The 13,925-nt window shown below is 42.5% G+C and overlaps 2 protein-coding genes and 1 long non-coding RNA gene across 3 annotated transcripts; 1 reads left to right on the top strand and 2 right to left on the bottom strand.

Moving 5' to 3' along the window:
* The first annotated feature begins 297 nt into the window (after positions 1 to 297).
* Positions 298 to 669, top strand: LOC136183491 (uncharacterized). Its single transcript, XR_010669178.1, has 3 exons — positions 298 to 360; positions 413 to 567; positions 624 to 669. It is a non-coding gene; the product is annotated as an uncharacterized lncRNA (long non-coding RNA).
* Positions 670 to 1,008: 339 nt separating this feature from the next.
* On the bottom strand, positions 1,009 to 4,109 carry LOC136200090 (BAI1-associated protein 3-like). Its single transcript, XM_065990418.1, has 21 exons — positions 4,003 to 4,109; positions 3,808 to 3,947; positions 3,662 to 3,748; positions 3,522 to 3,602; positions 3,351 to 3,458; positions 3,241 to 3,303; positions 3,127 to 3,193; positions 2,905 to 3,076; positions 2,812 to 2,856; positions 2,681 to 2,758; positions 2,553 to 2,631; positions 2,393 to 2,500; positions 2,258 to 2,341; positions 2,094 to 2,209; positions 1,892 to 2,036; positions 1,721 to 1,845; positions 1,578 to 1,665; positions 1,470 to 1,526; positions 1,322 to 1,419; positions 1,228 to 1,276; positions 1,009 to 1,170 (listed from the first exon to the last, which is right to left on the bottom strand). Exons 1-21 carry the CDS (start codon positions 4,037 to 4,039, stop codon positions 1,009 to 1,011), a joined length of 1,989 nt encoding a protein of 662 aa, XP_065846490.1. The 5' UTR covers positions 4,040 to 4,109.
* An 18-nt stretch (positions 4,110 to 4,127) lies between these two features.
* LOC136183852 (myosin-9-like) lies at positions 4,128 to 13,847 on the bottom strand. Its single transcript, XM_065970648.1, has 39 exons — positions 13,428 to 13,847; positions 13,129 to 13,285; positions 13,044 to 13,071; positions 12,718 to 12,991; positions 12,604 to 12,667; positions 12,434 to 12,532; positions 12,279 to 12,379; positions 12,186 to 12,228; positions 12,038 to 12,133; positions 11,866 to 11,984; positions 11,573 to 11,725; positions 11,436 to 11,522; positions 11,289 to 11,372; positions 11,075 to 11,242; positions 10,906 to 11,023; positions 10,741 to 10,829; positions 10,476 to 10,681; positions 10,352 to 10,421; positions 10,129 to 10,289; positions 9,722 to 9,830; positions 9,457 to 9,660; positions 9,252 to 9,400; positions 9,086 to 9,200; positions 8,791 to 9,033; positions 8,009 to 8,740; positions 7,077 to 7,478; positions 6,937 to 7,023; positions 6,809 to 6,886; positions 6,716 to 6,763; positions 6,455 to 6,667; positions 6,240 to 6,401; positions 6,063 to 6,191; positions 5,909 to 5,997; positions 5,618 to 5,741; positions 5,355 to 5,563; positions 5,027 to 5,135; positions 4,926 to 4,979; positions 4,762 to 4,877; positions 4,128 to 4,502 (listed from the first exon to the last, which is right to left on the bottom strand). Exons 1-39 carry the CDS (start codon positions 13,758 to 13,760, stop codon positions 4,343 to 4,345), a joined length of 5,982 nt encoding a protein of 1,993 aa, XP_065826720.1. The 5' UTR covers positions 13,761 to 13,847; the 3' UTR covers positions 4,128 to 4,342.
* Between the last annotated feature and the right edge of the window lie 78 nt (positions 13,848 to 13,925).

Here is a 13,925-nt window from a genome sequence, read left to right as displayed (position 1 = left end):
GTTACCCCTTCAAAACAGCCACAAAACGTCACGAATTTACTCCCTGGCTGGTCGAAATTCATCGCCAAACATCAGTAACGGTGTTGGGCATGCCCTTTTCTTGCGTTTTTTAGTGATTTGTGCGATCGCGATTACGCGAAACAATCGAACACAAAAGCTCACCTTCTTCTTCGTTTATCTCGTGACTTCCAAAATGGCGACCTGGCAACGGTCAAATCGCGAAGGCTAAGTCGCTCTTCGACGAAGAAAGTCCATTGAAAGACAATCGTATACGGGATACATTGGACCTCGCCCATAGTTAGGCTTTTCGCTCAAAAACCTCTTTACTCGACCGATCGGCCACTTCGAAATCGCAACATGGTCAAGAAACGAAGTAAAAAATACTTTGGCTAACAAGGATTGTGCTTTTTAGAAAGAAAAACGCGAAATCGCATCGATGGACGCTTCGAAACCATCACGAAAGGAAGAGAGGGCTCTCGAACGGGCAAGACCGCATGTTTTTGACGCCGAATAGCGGGTTCGCTGATTTTTTTAGAGCCAAGACAGCTGCTGTAGATGTATGCTGAGGTAAGACACGTACGAGCGATACAGAGACACTGGTCAAAATTGTTTTATTTTGCTAGAAATCAAAGGGGGCGGGGTACCCCAGTACTCCACCTTAAAATCATCTAGAAAAAGGAATTTGCATATGGTCTCTGTTTCTTTTATACCATACCTGGCCTAGAAGAGTAGCTGTGTCGACAGCTGAACTGGAATGTTTGACGGAATCACTCAATGATTCAATCTAAAAAATAAAATAAGCGTTTTTTTCATTTTATTTCGCGCTCCCCACCTTGTCTAAGTCGAGCGCGCGATTGATGCGATTCCTCGCTTTTTTGAACGTCAACGTAAGCCAATGCATGACCAACGCCTTGAAGGATTTGTGCATGGAAAACAACTCGACCTGTGCAAGCAACCTTGGGGAGGAAAACGCTTCAAAGCGTTTCCCTTTTGAGTCGTATTTCGAACTCACTCTATTGGTAATTCGGCTCGAAGTGAAAACGTTTCTTTGATGGTGAGATAGAGCTTGAATGTAGCCGTTGCAACTTCGACGAATTCGTCCGAATCGAAAGACAACGTTGTCAAATGTTTCGTTGCATTTTGAATGCGAAGTTCGACGATAGGAGACAGCTGAAAATGAGAAAAATCCTATTTTAATTAATTAAAAAATTTTCTCGCGACTCTCACCAATTTTTCGATTTGTTTAAAAGTGATTTGAAAAAAGCAAATATGTAATCTAGACACATTTTTCGTTTTGCGACACTCAAAACCCGGAAACTACCTTTTAAAAACGATTTTATCAAGTTGACGAGCTCTGTACAACTCCACAACGCAATCGTGAGCAAACTCAACCAAAGACAAAACCTCATTTTGTTCAGACTTAATAATATATATAAAATTAATTTTTAATTATGGATTATATAACCTACCTCCACTATAGGCTGCGCAACTGCGTAACGTTGCGTAAACCAATATTGAGCCGATTCCTATTGTTCGCACAACTCAATAAAAAATTAAAAATTTATCTAATTAATTACTGAAACAGCTGATTCAACAAAAGTCACAAAATCGTTCTCCCAAAGGTGAATTTTCGCGACGGGTAGATTAAAAGACAAGAGAAGGCATCTGATAGAAAAAAAATTGAGGGAGAAAGGGGGAGGAGGAGCTCGCCCACACTCACTGCAAAAAAGCAAGAAATCTTTGAGGACTATCCTTCCTTGTCGCCGAAAAAACGTGTCTAAATTTGACCAAAATCTTTCGAGCCCACTTCCGGTACGAATCAATAGAAGCGACCAATTTATCCGTCTTAATTAATAATTTATAATTAATATCATTAGCGTTGATCACGTGCCTTATCTTTCCCTAATTCATCAAGAGGATCCCTTTGAAGCGCTACGACTTTTTCCCACTCCCCTTCGAGACGCGTCAACGCTTGCAACAAAGAAGAACCCCGGACCCCGTGCTTCTCATTGTATTCAGCCGTAACAATCCAATCCCTGAAAGAAACGCCATCGTATTAATTAACATTATTTATTTATTTTTTATTTATGCACGTGATTGCCACTTCGAGGTCGGTTACGCCTGTTTGAATGGCGTGTTGATTCAGAAGATCGGAGGCGTGATTGCTCAACTGCCCATTCCAGCTACATGTTGCACCTTCTCCTCCCCTCTAAAAATCAATAATCAATGAAAATAATAAAGGTTATCTTTTACATACGTCTCGTAATTGCGTCGCTTCGTGATGGACGAATTGTCGACGAATTTTTCTGTGTTCATCGAACGCTTCATCGGATTTCGTCGACTAGAGAAAATAAATAAATAAATAAATAACGACTGACGTCATAGCTCTTACTTTGCTGTCGGCCATCAGTTGAATTCTGACGAATATTTCGCCCTTTTTCGGTCGCTGTCGTCGCGTGCGAATCTGAATCCACCCTTCGAATCCATCAGAAGAAATTTCCTAGTAGCGCAAAATTGATTAAAATAATTCAATTAATAGCTATGACATTGACCTTGAGGGGAATATGCGCTCTTCCCATAAAATCGTCTTCCGTTCCGCCAACAGTCGTCTGGGCAATTTGACGAAAGTATCTAGGGCCCCACGTGGACTCTCACGTGACAAAGAGACTAAGCTGCTCACCTTTTCAAGCCAAATAACCCTTGAACTTTCTTGATATTCTTTATTGCGTCACCAATATTTTCCTCAGAATCGGAATCCCTATTCAACATAGAACTCATTTATTAATTAAAATAATTTGTTATTGTTGTAACCATATGTCTATTTGAATGTATTCCTTTTTCACGTCTTCGATATCACTAAAATTTCAAATTTTTTCCAACGTCTTCAACTTCATTCTTTCGTACATATCAAACTGTTCGTTCCATTTGGGATTGAGAGTTGTCGGAATGACGGCTGTTGTCGCCAATTTCGATTCGTCTTTCACGAGATCCTTCACGTGTTTCGTTTTCGATTTCCCGTCCAACATGCCCGGATCGAGTCGAACGACGCCCAAAATACAATACGGATCACTCAAACCTAAAAATCAAAGTTAATAAAAATATTGACAAAATTAATTAGGAAAATACCGTTTGGATCCTTTGGAGGAAGATTACGACCTTCAATGATAGAAACGCGAACAAATTGTTTAGGAGGCTAAAACAAATCATTAATTTTTTAATTAGATATCACGTGATCCTTACTTTTACGTGGGTTTTAGTCCAGCTAAGCCAATCAGAGTGCTGCCTTTCATCGACATCGAAAACCTGCGCAGAAATATATACCGTAGACTCATTAAATAAAAATTATTTACCTTTTTCATGTACGCGTGACATTGGTCTCGAATTTTTTCTATACTCGTTTCTTTGGCTCCGAGCCAAAATTGCGCTGTCTTGAGAAGAGATTTGTACGCTATTTCCAGCTTCAATAAACGTTATATATATATACCACGTGACCTGAGCAATAAAATTTCGATATTTCTTACCTCTTTGCTCGAGAGAGGTGCAATAGTCAGATAATCGAAAGGGACTCCATAGTCGTCTCCTCCGCTTTTATCACTTTCAACCTAAAGGAGAGAATCCGTGTGAAAAAAGTATCAAAAGTGAAATTCGATATCGTCGCGACTTGAGGCGCTTCTATTTCGATTTCGTTCTCTTGGATGTGTTGGGCGTTGAGCGTCTCGAAGAAACTTCCGTCCAACTGCTTGGCCCTGTACAAAATAGCGAATATAGCCCCACCCCCTTCCGTCGATAGAGAAATCTCGTTTTCCTTGCGTTTTCTTCCTCTTTCGTTCTCGTCGAGCGACTAATCGACTTGTGCCGTATTCTCAAGCGACCGAACATGCCGAGACGATAGAGACTACGCACGAGAGCCCAGAGATCGGATCCCGATCGATTCGATTCGGCGCTCGCTGCAAAAACATGAGCTAATCGAACGAAAACAAGCAAAACTCCAATAAAGAATACAAGAAAGAGTCGGAGAACGTCGATACGAAGTCGCCATCTCGACGCTCGTAAAGGAAAATCAGAAGGGAACGCTTCTTTCGCACGTTGCAACTTCTCTTCAGTTCCGCCTCTTAGCGTGCTCTATGTATATTGCACGTTTTGTATTCCGTATCAACTTAAACACAAAACTACAATAATTTTCCCAAAGACAGTCAATTCGCAGTCGTAATATATTAGACACCCGTGCACATATAACACAATACAACTACAAAAAAAGAAAAGAAACAAAACGAAGACACGCACGCACACTTTTTACCTTGTCCATGTCAAAGACAACCCCTAAAACATAATATTCTTTTCCCTACGACTCGTCCTGATTCTGAGGCGAGTGAGAACGACTGTCGCCGCTGGCCACGCTGCTCCCGTCGGCGAACGCCGTCTCGTCGCGACCCCAGTCGTACGATCGACGTCCGGATCGCGACGATATCGAACCCCCAAGATGACGACTCGAACGAAGTCCCCTAGAAAAAAAATCGCATATTAATTAATTAATAAAAAAGTCAGATTTTAAAAAACAATAAATAGGTGCCGTAATTAATCATCTTATAAAACGTATCTTGATTGGGCGCTTGCCTTTGTGACGTCACTCTCGTTGACTATATATGGAAGTTTACGTTACGTCCTTAAGCCAGTTAATTTAATTAAATAATTAGCTTTAATATTAACTTCCAAGTACCCTCCCACGAATTTTAATATTAAAAAATTCTTTTCCCGCCTTACGATTTCGCTTTGGCGTTGGAAAGTTCGATTCGTAGCTGCTCCTTCTCCTCCATCGCTTCGTCCAAATCTCGTTGAAGTTTTCTCTTGGATGTATTGATACGAGTCACCTCTTCTTCCTAAAGAAAAACACGTAGTTCGTTTTCCCTCTAAGAGATGACTATTACCGCTTCGTCTACTTGACGTTTCAAGCTCCTAACTCGCGAATTCATGCGATCCGCCTACGAAAAACAATTCGATTGTCTTCCTCTTCAATTCATTCACTCACCTGCTCTTTGTACTGATCAGCGTGACGTCTCTCGTCCTCCGCCTGCAATATCAAATCCTTCATACGCTTCTCCAGACGCCGATTCGCCTTCAGAGCCCCGCTGCATTCTCTACACAAAAATAGATAACGTATTAGAGCCCATAAAGGCTGATTCACACTGGCAACGTAAAGCAACGTAATGATTGGTCGCTAGCCTTTGTGACATCACTCTCCTTGACCATATTTGGAAGCTACGTTACGTAACGCAAGAACTCCTGATTGGTCACTTGCCTTTGTGACATCACTCTCCTTGCGTTACGTTACGTACGATACGTACGCCTCTTTTTACCTCGTTCGAGAGTCTAATTCTTCTTCGGCGGCGTGCAGCCGTTTTTCTAAATTCGCTAGCGCCATTTTCCCGCGACTTCTCGACCCGTCTTCGAGCTCCTCCAAACGCAACTTCATCTCCTTCAATTCCTTCTCCAACGCAATTTTCGCCGTCTCCATTTTCTGCGACGCCGAGCGTTCGTGATAGAGTTCTTGATTCGCATTATCGACCTAACGGGAAAAAAACAAATAATAAATGACGTTATAAATTAATTAATCGCAAACCTGCATCGTCGCTTTTCGAAGCTGAGCGTTCACTTGTTCCAATTCGACTTGCAACTCTTCGGAATCCTCTTCCATAGCCAATAATTTCGACTCCAATCTCTTTTTCTCTTCAGTTAGCAATTGCCTTGGGAGAGAGAGAAAACGATGGAACAGCCACTTTCCCGCTACAGGCTTGAGGGTCCACTCTAGCGCGCGCGCCATCCCTGCCAACTGTTGGCAGGGATACGTGCGCGCGTTAGACCGGACAACAGGGTGGACCCTCGAGCCTACTTTCCCGCCTATTTTTCTCACAATTTAGGATGATTTCCCGAAAGCTGATCCTGTAATTCATCCCTCTCCGTCTCAGCTTGACGTTTTCCTCGCTCAGCTGAAGACAAACTCTAAAATAAATAAATAAATAAATAAATAAATAAAAAACAAAAAACGATTTTTTTCTCTTTCTTACGTCTTGAAGCGCCTGTATCTCGCCTTCGAGACTCCGCGTCTTTCTCTCCGCGTCCTTAGCGCGCGTCGAAACGCTACTCAAATTCGATCGCACGTCATCCAACTCGCGATTAAGATCCTTGGACTGATTCTAAAAGAAAAAATAATTGATTTTATGATAATCTCCTTTTCTCTATACCTGATATTTCTTCATCTGTTTGTAGGCGTCTTCCTTCTCCTTCGTAATCTGATCCAAATGATACTGCAAATCGTTTAATTCGGCTTCCAACTTCTTTCGCGCCGAAACCGCTTGACTTCTAGTCTTTCTCTCCTCATCCAATTCGCTCTCCAACTCGCGCAACTATAATAATAATAATAATAATATAAATATATATTAATCTCTTTTTCTCTTACTTGTCGTACGACGCCTCGACGACCTTCCTCGTTCTGCTCCTCTTTCTGTTGGAGTTCTTTCTCCAATTGAGCTTTCAACGCTTGCATGTTGACTTCCAGACGAAGTTTCGCGTCTTCGGCCAATTGGAGTTCGTCTTCTAATTCCTCCAAATTCGTTTTCTGCTCTTCGAGCTGAGCCTCGAGCAAACGCTTCGTTTTCTCCAAATCATGCATCTAAAGAAAACAATTTAATTAATTTAATTAATTATTTAATTTAATTACGGATTTTCCGACGTCATCTTTGGACTCGAGTTGAGCATCAAGTTCACCCTGAAGAAAAATAATTAGATACATTGTTGCAACTTAGACAATTACCTGAAGCTGTTTTCGAGATCTTTCCACTTCGGAAAATCGGAACTCAAGTTCTTCCAACTCCCTTTGCAAATTCATGGCCTTTTGATATAAATAAGGTCGTGACGTCATAGTCTTTCTGCTATCTTTACCTTTGTAGTCGCTTCCCTTGCCTCTCTTTGAGCCACATCGCGTTCCATAGCATGTCTATCCGAAATCGCTTTCTCATCATTCAAAGTCTATAAAAAATATTATTGATTTTTAATTATTATTATTATTTCCTCTGGTTTACCTGATCGAATTTCTTCTGTTTCTTCTCGAGTGCCGTCAAAGCGGCGCGATGCATCTCGGAATCCTTACCCAAATCCTCCAACTCGCCCATGAGCCGCTTCTTCGACTTCTCCAACTTCTTATTCCCCGTCTCCAGCTCGTCGATTCGCCCATTCAACCCGTCGATATCGCGATACAATTTCTTCTTCAATCCTTCGAGATCCTCGACGCTCGCCGTCGCCTCGCTCAAGCGCTGCTGCGATTCGGTTAGCTGCTGTTGAAGCGTCGTCGTTTGACGCGTCGCATTCGCTTTGTTCTCCTCCTCTTCGTCGAGGAGCTCCTGGGCGCGATCGAGATCGCTTTCCGCCATGCGTAGTTTGCTAAGGGCCGTCGTTTTCGCTTGCGATTCTTGACGCAGCGAATCCTGGGGAATAGGGACGCGAGAACTAAGTCTGCCTATTTAATTTTTTCTATAATGGTTTTTCTAATAAACTCCTCGCGGATTAATAATCTAAATGACGCGTACACGTGAGAACGAAAGCCTGCCTATTCAAAATCTTTCATTTTAATAATCCGAACAGAGGACTCCTTATAAATGCGTTTCTCTACCTCTAAAAGACTTCTCATTATTAAAAAAGCTACAGTAGAGGATTCCTTATAAAGGGGGGGTGATTCTAAACGAGCTCACAAGACTTCTCATTAAAAAACATTCGTTTCTTTTCAATTCCTTATAAACGGGTAATCTAAAATAGCGTTTCAGTGTTCCTCTACCTCTAAAAGACTCCTCCTAGTCTTTTCTCAGGCGCAGTGTTCCTCAGAACGCTCAAGGAAGGGGGTCTACTGTGAAATTTTTACTATAGAACTTTCCTCTCTCTTCGCAAACGCGTCTAAGTGCTTATAGGGACTAAACCTGCTAATTTTTTCACTATAGAACTCTCCTCTCTTCGTTCTTACCTGCAAATCGTTGATCTGATTCTCGAGACTGTGTTTCTCGCGACTCAAATGGGCGCATTGCGACTCGAAATCGACGCTCGCCGACGACGCTTTGTCCAACTCCATTTTCACCTTCTCATTGGACGCGCGCAATTCGGCCAAATCGCGTTCCGCCGTCGAACACTTTGCCGTCAAATCGTGCACCTGACCTTCGAGGGTTTTCTGCTTCCGCCCCATTTCCGTGACGCGATGCCTCTCCTTTTCTAAATCCACGCTCAGCTGACTCTTATCCTCATCCGATTGGCCCTTGAGTTTCTTCGCGTTGTCAAGACTACGCCTCGTTGAATCCAACTGATCCGACAAATCGCTCAACGCTTTCTGATGCTGATGCTTCATTTCGGCGATGGCGACTTCGCGTGACGTCACTTCCTGATCCAACGTCTTCTTCAATTGATCCAATTCGACTTCGCGCTTGCGCTGTTGAGCCTGTTGCACTTCCGTGAGATTCGTGGTCTCGGAAAGTTCGTCGCGAAGTCCCTCGAGTTCTTGACCCAATTCGCGTTTCGTCTTTTCGACGCGCGCCTTCTGCGCACGCTCGTTCTCCAGATCCTCTTGAAGATCTTGAATTTGAGATTTCAACTCGCGATTCGCTTTTTCCAAGGACGCGCGCGAAGCCGATTCTTCGTCGAGACGCTGAAGAGTCGACGTCAATTCCCCGTCACGTTTCGTCAAATTCGATTGAAGTTCAGAAATCTGACGTCATCACAAAAATAAATAAAAAAAGAAAGATATTGATTTTTTACCTGTTGTCTTGCGTTTTCTAATTGTTCTTTTAGGTCCCGTATTTCCGCTTCGAGACGTCGTTTTTCTTTTTCTAATTCTTGTCGCAATTTCTCTTCGCGTCGAAGGCGTTCTTCCAAGTCGGCGATCGTCTGCTCGTGTTTGTTTTTCGTTTTCAAGAGATTCTTCGTCTTGTCCTCTTCGCCGGAAAGAGCCACTTTCGTTTCCGTCAATTTCTCTTCGAGCGTCTTCTTGTCTTTCGCCAGCTACAAAATAATTAATTAATTAATTAATTATATTTATTATTTATTTATTTACCCGCGCTGATGTTTCTTCTTGAGACACCAAATCCGATTCCAGCGTTTTCACTTTGGATTCCAATTGATTTTTATCCAACTGCAATTTCTGTTTCACCGCTTCTTCCTCTTCGATGCTAAAACGAAATATTCCCCTCTGGCCGTCTCCATGGAGACGGTTCCCTCACGTGTCCTCCAGCTCTTGTATCTGTATTTCCTTCTGTTGCTTTTCAGCCATCAGCTGATCATTCTTCTCCTCTTCTTCACCCAATCGCGTTTCCGTCTCTTTAAACAATTCCTCCAGCTCCATTTTTCTCTTGGCCAACGAATTTCTCGCCTTGGCGCACGAAAAAAATCAACCAAAAAAAATAAAATTAATTTTTTTATTTATACCTCTTCCAATTCTGCGCTGTTTTCCACTTCCTGTTGAAGTTGTTCCGTCAACGACGATTTCTCCGTCAAAATTTGCTGATGAGCGCGCTGCAATTCTTTCAAATCGTGCTCGGATTTTTCCATGCGCGATACGATGTCCTTCAGCTCCTTCTCCTTCTCGCGAATCTCGTCCTCTTGTCGCGTGACGTTGAGAAGGGGTTTCACCTAGGGAAAAGACCCGTATGTGGAAAAGACCGCGAGAAATCCCCCATGGTTTACGGTTTACCTTCGTGAAAAGCTTCCACCATTGCCAATTTCTCAACTTGAGATAACTACGCGCGTTGCGCTGGACGACGCGAATAGCAATCGACTGCTGAACGCGCTTGCGATATTGTCTAATCAAAAACAGAGCGAAATAGTGCCGTGGGACCTCGCTAATCGAAACCCTCGCTAATCCGAACTCTCAAGAGCTTATAAGACTACTAAAGGAATACCGCGGCTGAGAAAAAAACTAAGTTTTCTTCAACGTAACGTAGTCTCCAAATATGGTCAAAGAGAGTGATGTCACAAAGGCAAGCCAACCAATCAACAGACGACTTCTTATAACTACACTCAAACTATAGAATACTGCTTCGTTTTCGCTATTCGGATCAGCGAGGGTCTCTATCTCTATGATCTCTATCTTTTTCTTACTGTCGTGCGAGGACTCCTCTGCAATAGGCTTGTATTCCAATAATGACGTCAGTCAACTTCATATCGCGTTCCTCTTCCAAATGACCGAGCACGCCGGCGCGAAAGAAGACTTTGGATAAGCCAATTCGATACAAATTCTCATCCAAATCCAACGCTTCAAGCTAAAGGGGGAAAAACTCAAATTGATGACGTAATTGCCCCTCCCCCCTTTTCCCTCCCTAACCATCAGCTGACACGCTTTTCGTCCATCCATAAAACCCTTTGGAATAGCGGATGGCGTCAAAATCTCATATCTAAAAAATCCCCACACATCAAAATGAATTTTTACGTATTTTTGATCGTTTTGCCTCTGTTTGAATTCTTGAAATAGAACGCGATTGGGAAATCCCTGACGACAAATTCGTATTCCCTCGAGAACGCCGTTGCAGCGCAGCTGTTCGAGAACGAGCGGCGCGACGAGCTTCCCGGGTTTCTTTTCGTAATTGGGAATGATGCAACGAACGAAATTGGGCGTGGTATTGCGCAACGTCACCATCAAAGCATTCAATTGCTCCTAAGAAGAAAAAAATAGAAATAATAATTAATAGGTATATGTATTTTTTTCTCTCTTGCCTTGTAGAGTTGTCCCACGGTGCGAAACATTCCTTTGCGCGGTTTGGAGGCACCGAAAGCCGATGAATCGGGCATCCCATGAACATTAGCTAGAGATAAAATAATAATTATTAATTTTTTAAATAGAGTAATATTCAATATATTTATTGTCTCTCTCTTTCTTACTGAGATCTTTCCACAAAGATTCGACAAACGGATCGCCCGATTTGTGAAGCAACGCCGTCAAATTATCGTTCAAAGGATCCATGTTCTTCACGAGCCAATTCGTTGCATTGTAATCGACCTAATAAACATAATTCATACAAATAAAATTTTCGCATTTTTTCCCCCTTACGTTTCCGGCGTAGTGACTGATAGTGAAATGAGCTTGAGACCGGAAATCCGGTTTCTTGTACTTCTGATGACTGATGAACTCGCGTTCGAGTTTCTCCACAAAGGACTTGTCCGTTGCCTTGGGAAACCAGCACTCTTCGTCCAAAAGCGGAAGAATGCCCATGGGATGCTAATACAAAAGTATCAATTATTGATTTATTTAATTTTCGACTGACTCTTTCTATTAGATCAATGCACGGCTGAAGATCGAGTCCAAAGTCAATAAAGGTCCACTCGATTCCTTCAATCCGATATTCTTCCTAATATAAATAAATAAAATATTATTAACCCGCTATTAATTAATTAATTAATTAATTAATTACCTGTTCAAGAATAAACATGTGATGATTGAAGAGTTGCTGAAGTTTCTCATTCGTGTAATTGATACACAATTGCTCAAACGAGTTCACCTAAAAAATAAATAAATAAATAATCAATTAATACAAGGTTCTTGGTCCACTTGAAATATTTCAAATCCGGCAATATCCAGGATGCCGATAAACGACGTTCCTTCGCGTCGCGTTCGATCCAAACTCTTATTGATTTTCTGGACGATCCACTTGAAGAGACGTTCGTACAACGCCTTGGCCGTCGCCTCCACGGAAAACTCAACCTATAATAGAGAAATAATTAATATATAATCAAAACTGTCACGTGATATTTTTGAAAATAATTAATATATTATCCAAATGATCACGTGATTTTTTCGAAAGATAATTATTATATTATCTAAATGATCACGTGATTTTTCACCTGTTCTTTGCTCTGCGCACGCGTGACGACTTCTCGTCCCACTTTCACTTTTGGCTTGAGTAAACCCTTTGTGAATTCGGTGACTGAGACGCCAAGAAGGTGGCAAATTTTCTGAGCAACTAAAGCGGAATATTCGAAAAGGAAATAGATCAATAAAATTAATCGATTTAACCTGTGTTGTCGGGGAGAACGGCCTGATCCGAATTTCTCTCCTGTTTGAAGACCATATTGCCAAAATAAAGAACAGCGGACACAATCCTAAGCACAGCTAAAGAAAACACACATATAAAATTATTTAATTTATAATTGAATTTATTCACAATTCATTTCTTCATTGCTGAAACCCATTATCTCCATCGCTTCCTGTAGAAAAACATTTATTATAATCAATAAAATTAATTATTTAATTTTACTCTTGTCATTTCAAATTCGACTGCGTCATTCACACCCTGCACCATTTCATTACCGTTCGACAAAAATCGATACGAGTTGATATCACCGAGAACAAATTCGCCTTCATTGAAAATAATGAGACCCCGCCCCCGTGACCACGCCCATCTTTTCTTACTTCTCTCCTTGGGCGCGGCTCCATGCAAAAGCTGATAGAAAATATGAAAAGTTCGTTCTCCGGAAGCCTGACGAATTGCACGTGATTTCTCCAAAAGATCTATATAAGAAAAAATCATCTTTGAGTTTGAGACTCCTTTATTATTTATTTATTTATTTATATATAGTCACATGTATCAATTGAAGCGCCGCATATCTGTGCATTAGCATCAAACTTAACCCGGATGAACTTTCCCTAAAAACCCAAGTCCTTCGATTAACATAACTATTATTAATTTTTCTTACGAATCTTGACGAGTTGTCGTTTTTCACCGTCTTTGCATTTCCAAACGATTCCAATATGGGATTGGCTTGTAGCAATTGTTGCTCGAGTTCTCCCTGATGCATCGTCATTCCCGTCTTGCTCATCAACGAAGAACTCGTCGATTGTCTCTCCACGCGACTCTTGCTCGGCGACGTCCCGGATGAATGTCCCTTTCCTCCGGTCGTCCCGGCAACGAGAGCCAAGTACTGTATCACTTTCTTCGTATTTTCCGTTTTTCCGGCACCAGACTCGCCCCTTCGGGGGGAATACCAATAATTAATTAATCAATATATTATTTCTAATTTACGTGCAAAGAATCGATTGATTTTCTCGATCTAAATAAGAGAAATGGTAAGAAAATCTGGACTTTTCTCTCTTTCTTAATGTCTAACCTTCTAACATGCTTCGATAGGCCGTATCCGTGATCGCGTAGATGTGAGGCGGCATCTCGTGTCGCTTCTTTCCCTTGTACGCTTCCACGACGCGCTCCGAGTAAATCGGATAATAGCGATAAGGATTCACGACGACACAGAAAAGACCCGAATACGTCTAACATAAATCAATAATTTAATAAGAGCGGTCGTCCCGCCCGAAGCCAAGAAGCCGAGTTTATTTATTTATTTATCTTGGATCTACCCACGCGGCGGGGCGGCGTATCGTTTCCCCAAAGGGGGCCCCACCAGGAACTCACGTAAATGAGACCGCTGTAGTAGCGATCGCGCAGATTGTGCAGGACGCTCGCCTCGTTCAAACACGTCAACTCGGCCATGTCTTCGACTTTGTCGAACTTGGGCGGATTCATTTTTTGGACGTCGTCTTTTGGAACGGTTTGTCGCGTTCCGTCTTCGAGTTCGACGACGAATTCCTCCTTCGCCGCCCGATCTTCCTTCACGCTCGCCGTCACAAAGCCCTTCTCGACGTGGGGGACCCAGACGAGCCGTTTTGCCGTCCATTCGGCCTGCGCCGCGGCGTCCGTCAGTTTTGCGCGATCGACCGCGAGATATTTCAGCGATTGGCTGTCCATCGCGTCGGGGAAGTTGCTCGGGGATCGAATCGGCCCCCAATGGAACGAATACTGCGGATCTGCGGCGCTGCGAAAGACGAGAACGGGATCACGTGTGTTCAATCGCCCGGAAGTTACACTAAGTAGAGGACGTTCGTCATGGTCACGTGGTACTCGTGACGTCAT

This window comes from Oscarella lobularis, chromosome 2 (genome assembly GCF_947507565.1).
Source record: "Oscarella lobularis chromosome 2, ooOscLobu1.1, whole genome shotgun sequence".
NCBI classification, from domain to species: Eukaryota; Metazoa; Porifera; class Homoscleromorpha; order Homosclerophorida; family Oscarellidae; genus Oscarella; species Oscarella lobularis.
Note: the sequence above shows the minus strand (reverse complement) of the source record. Positions and strands in the feature narration are given on the sequence as shown.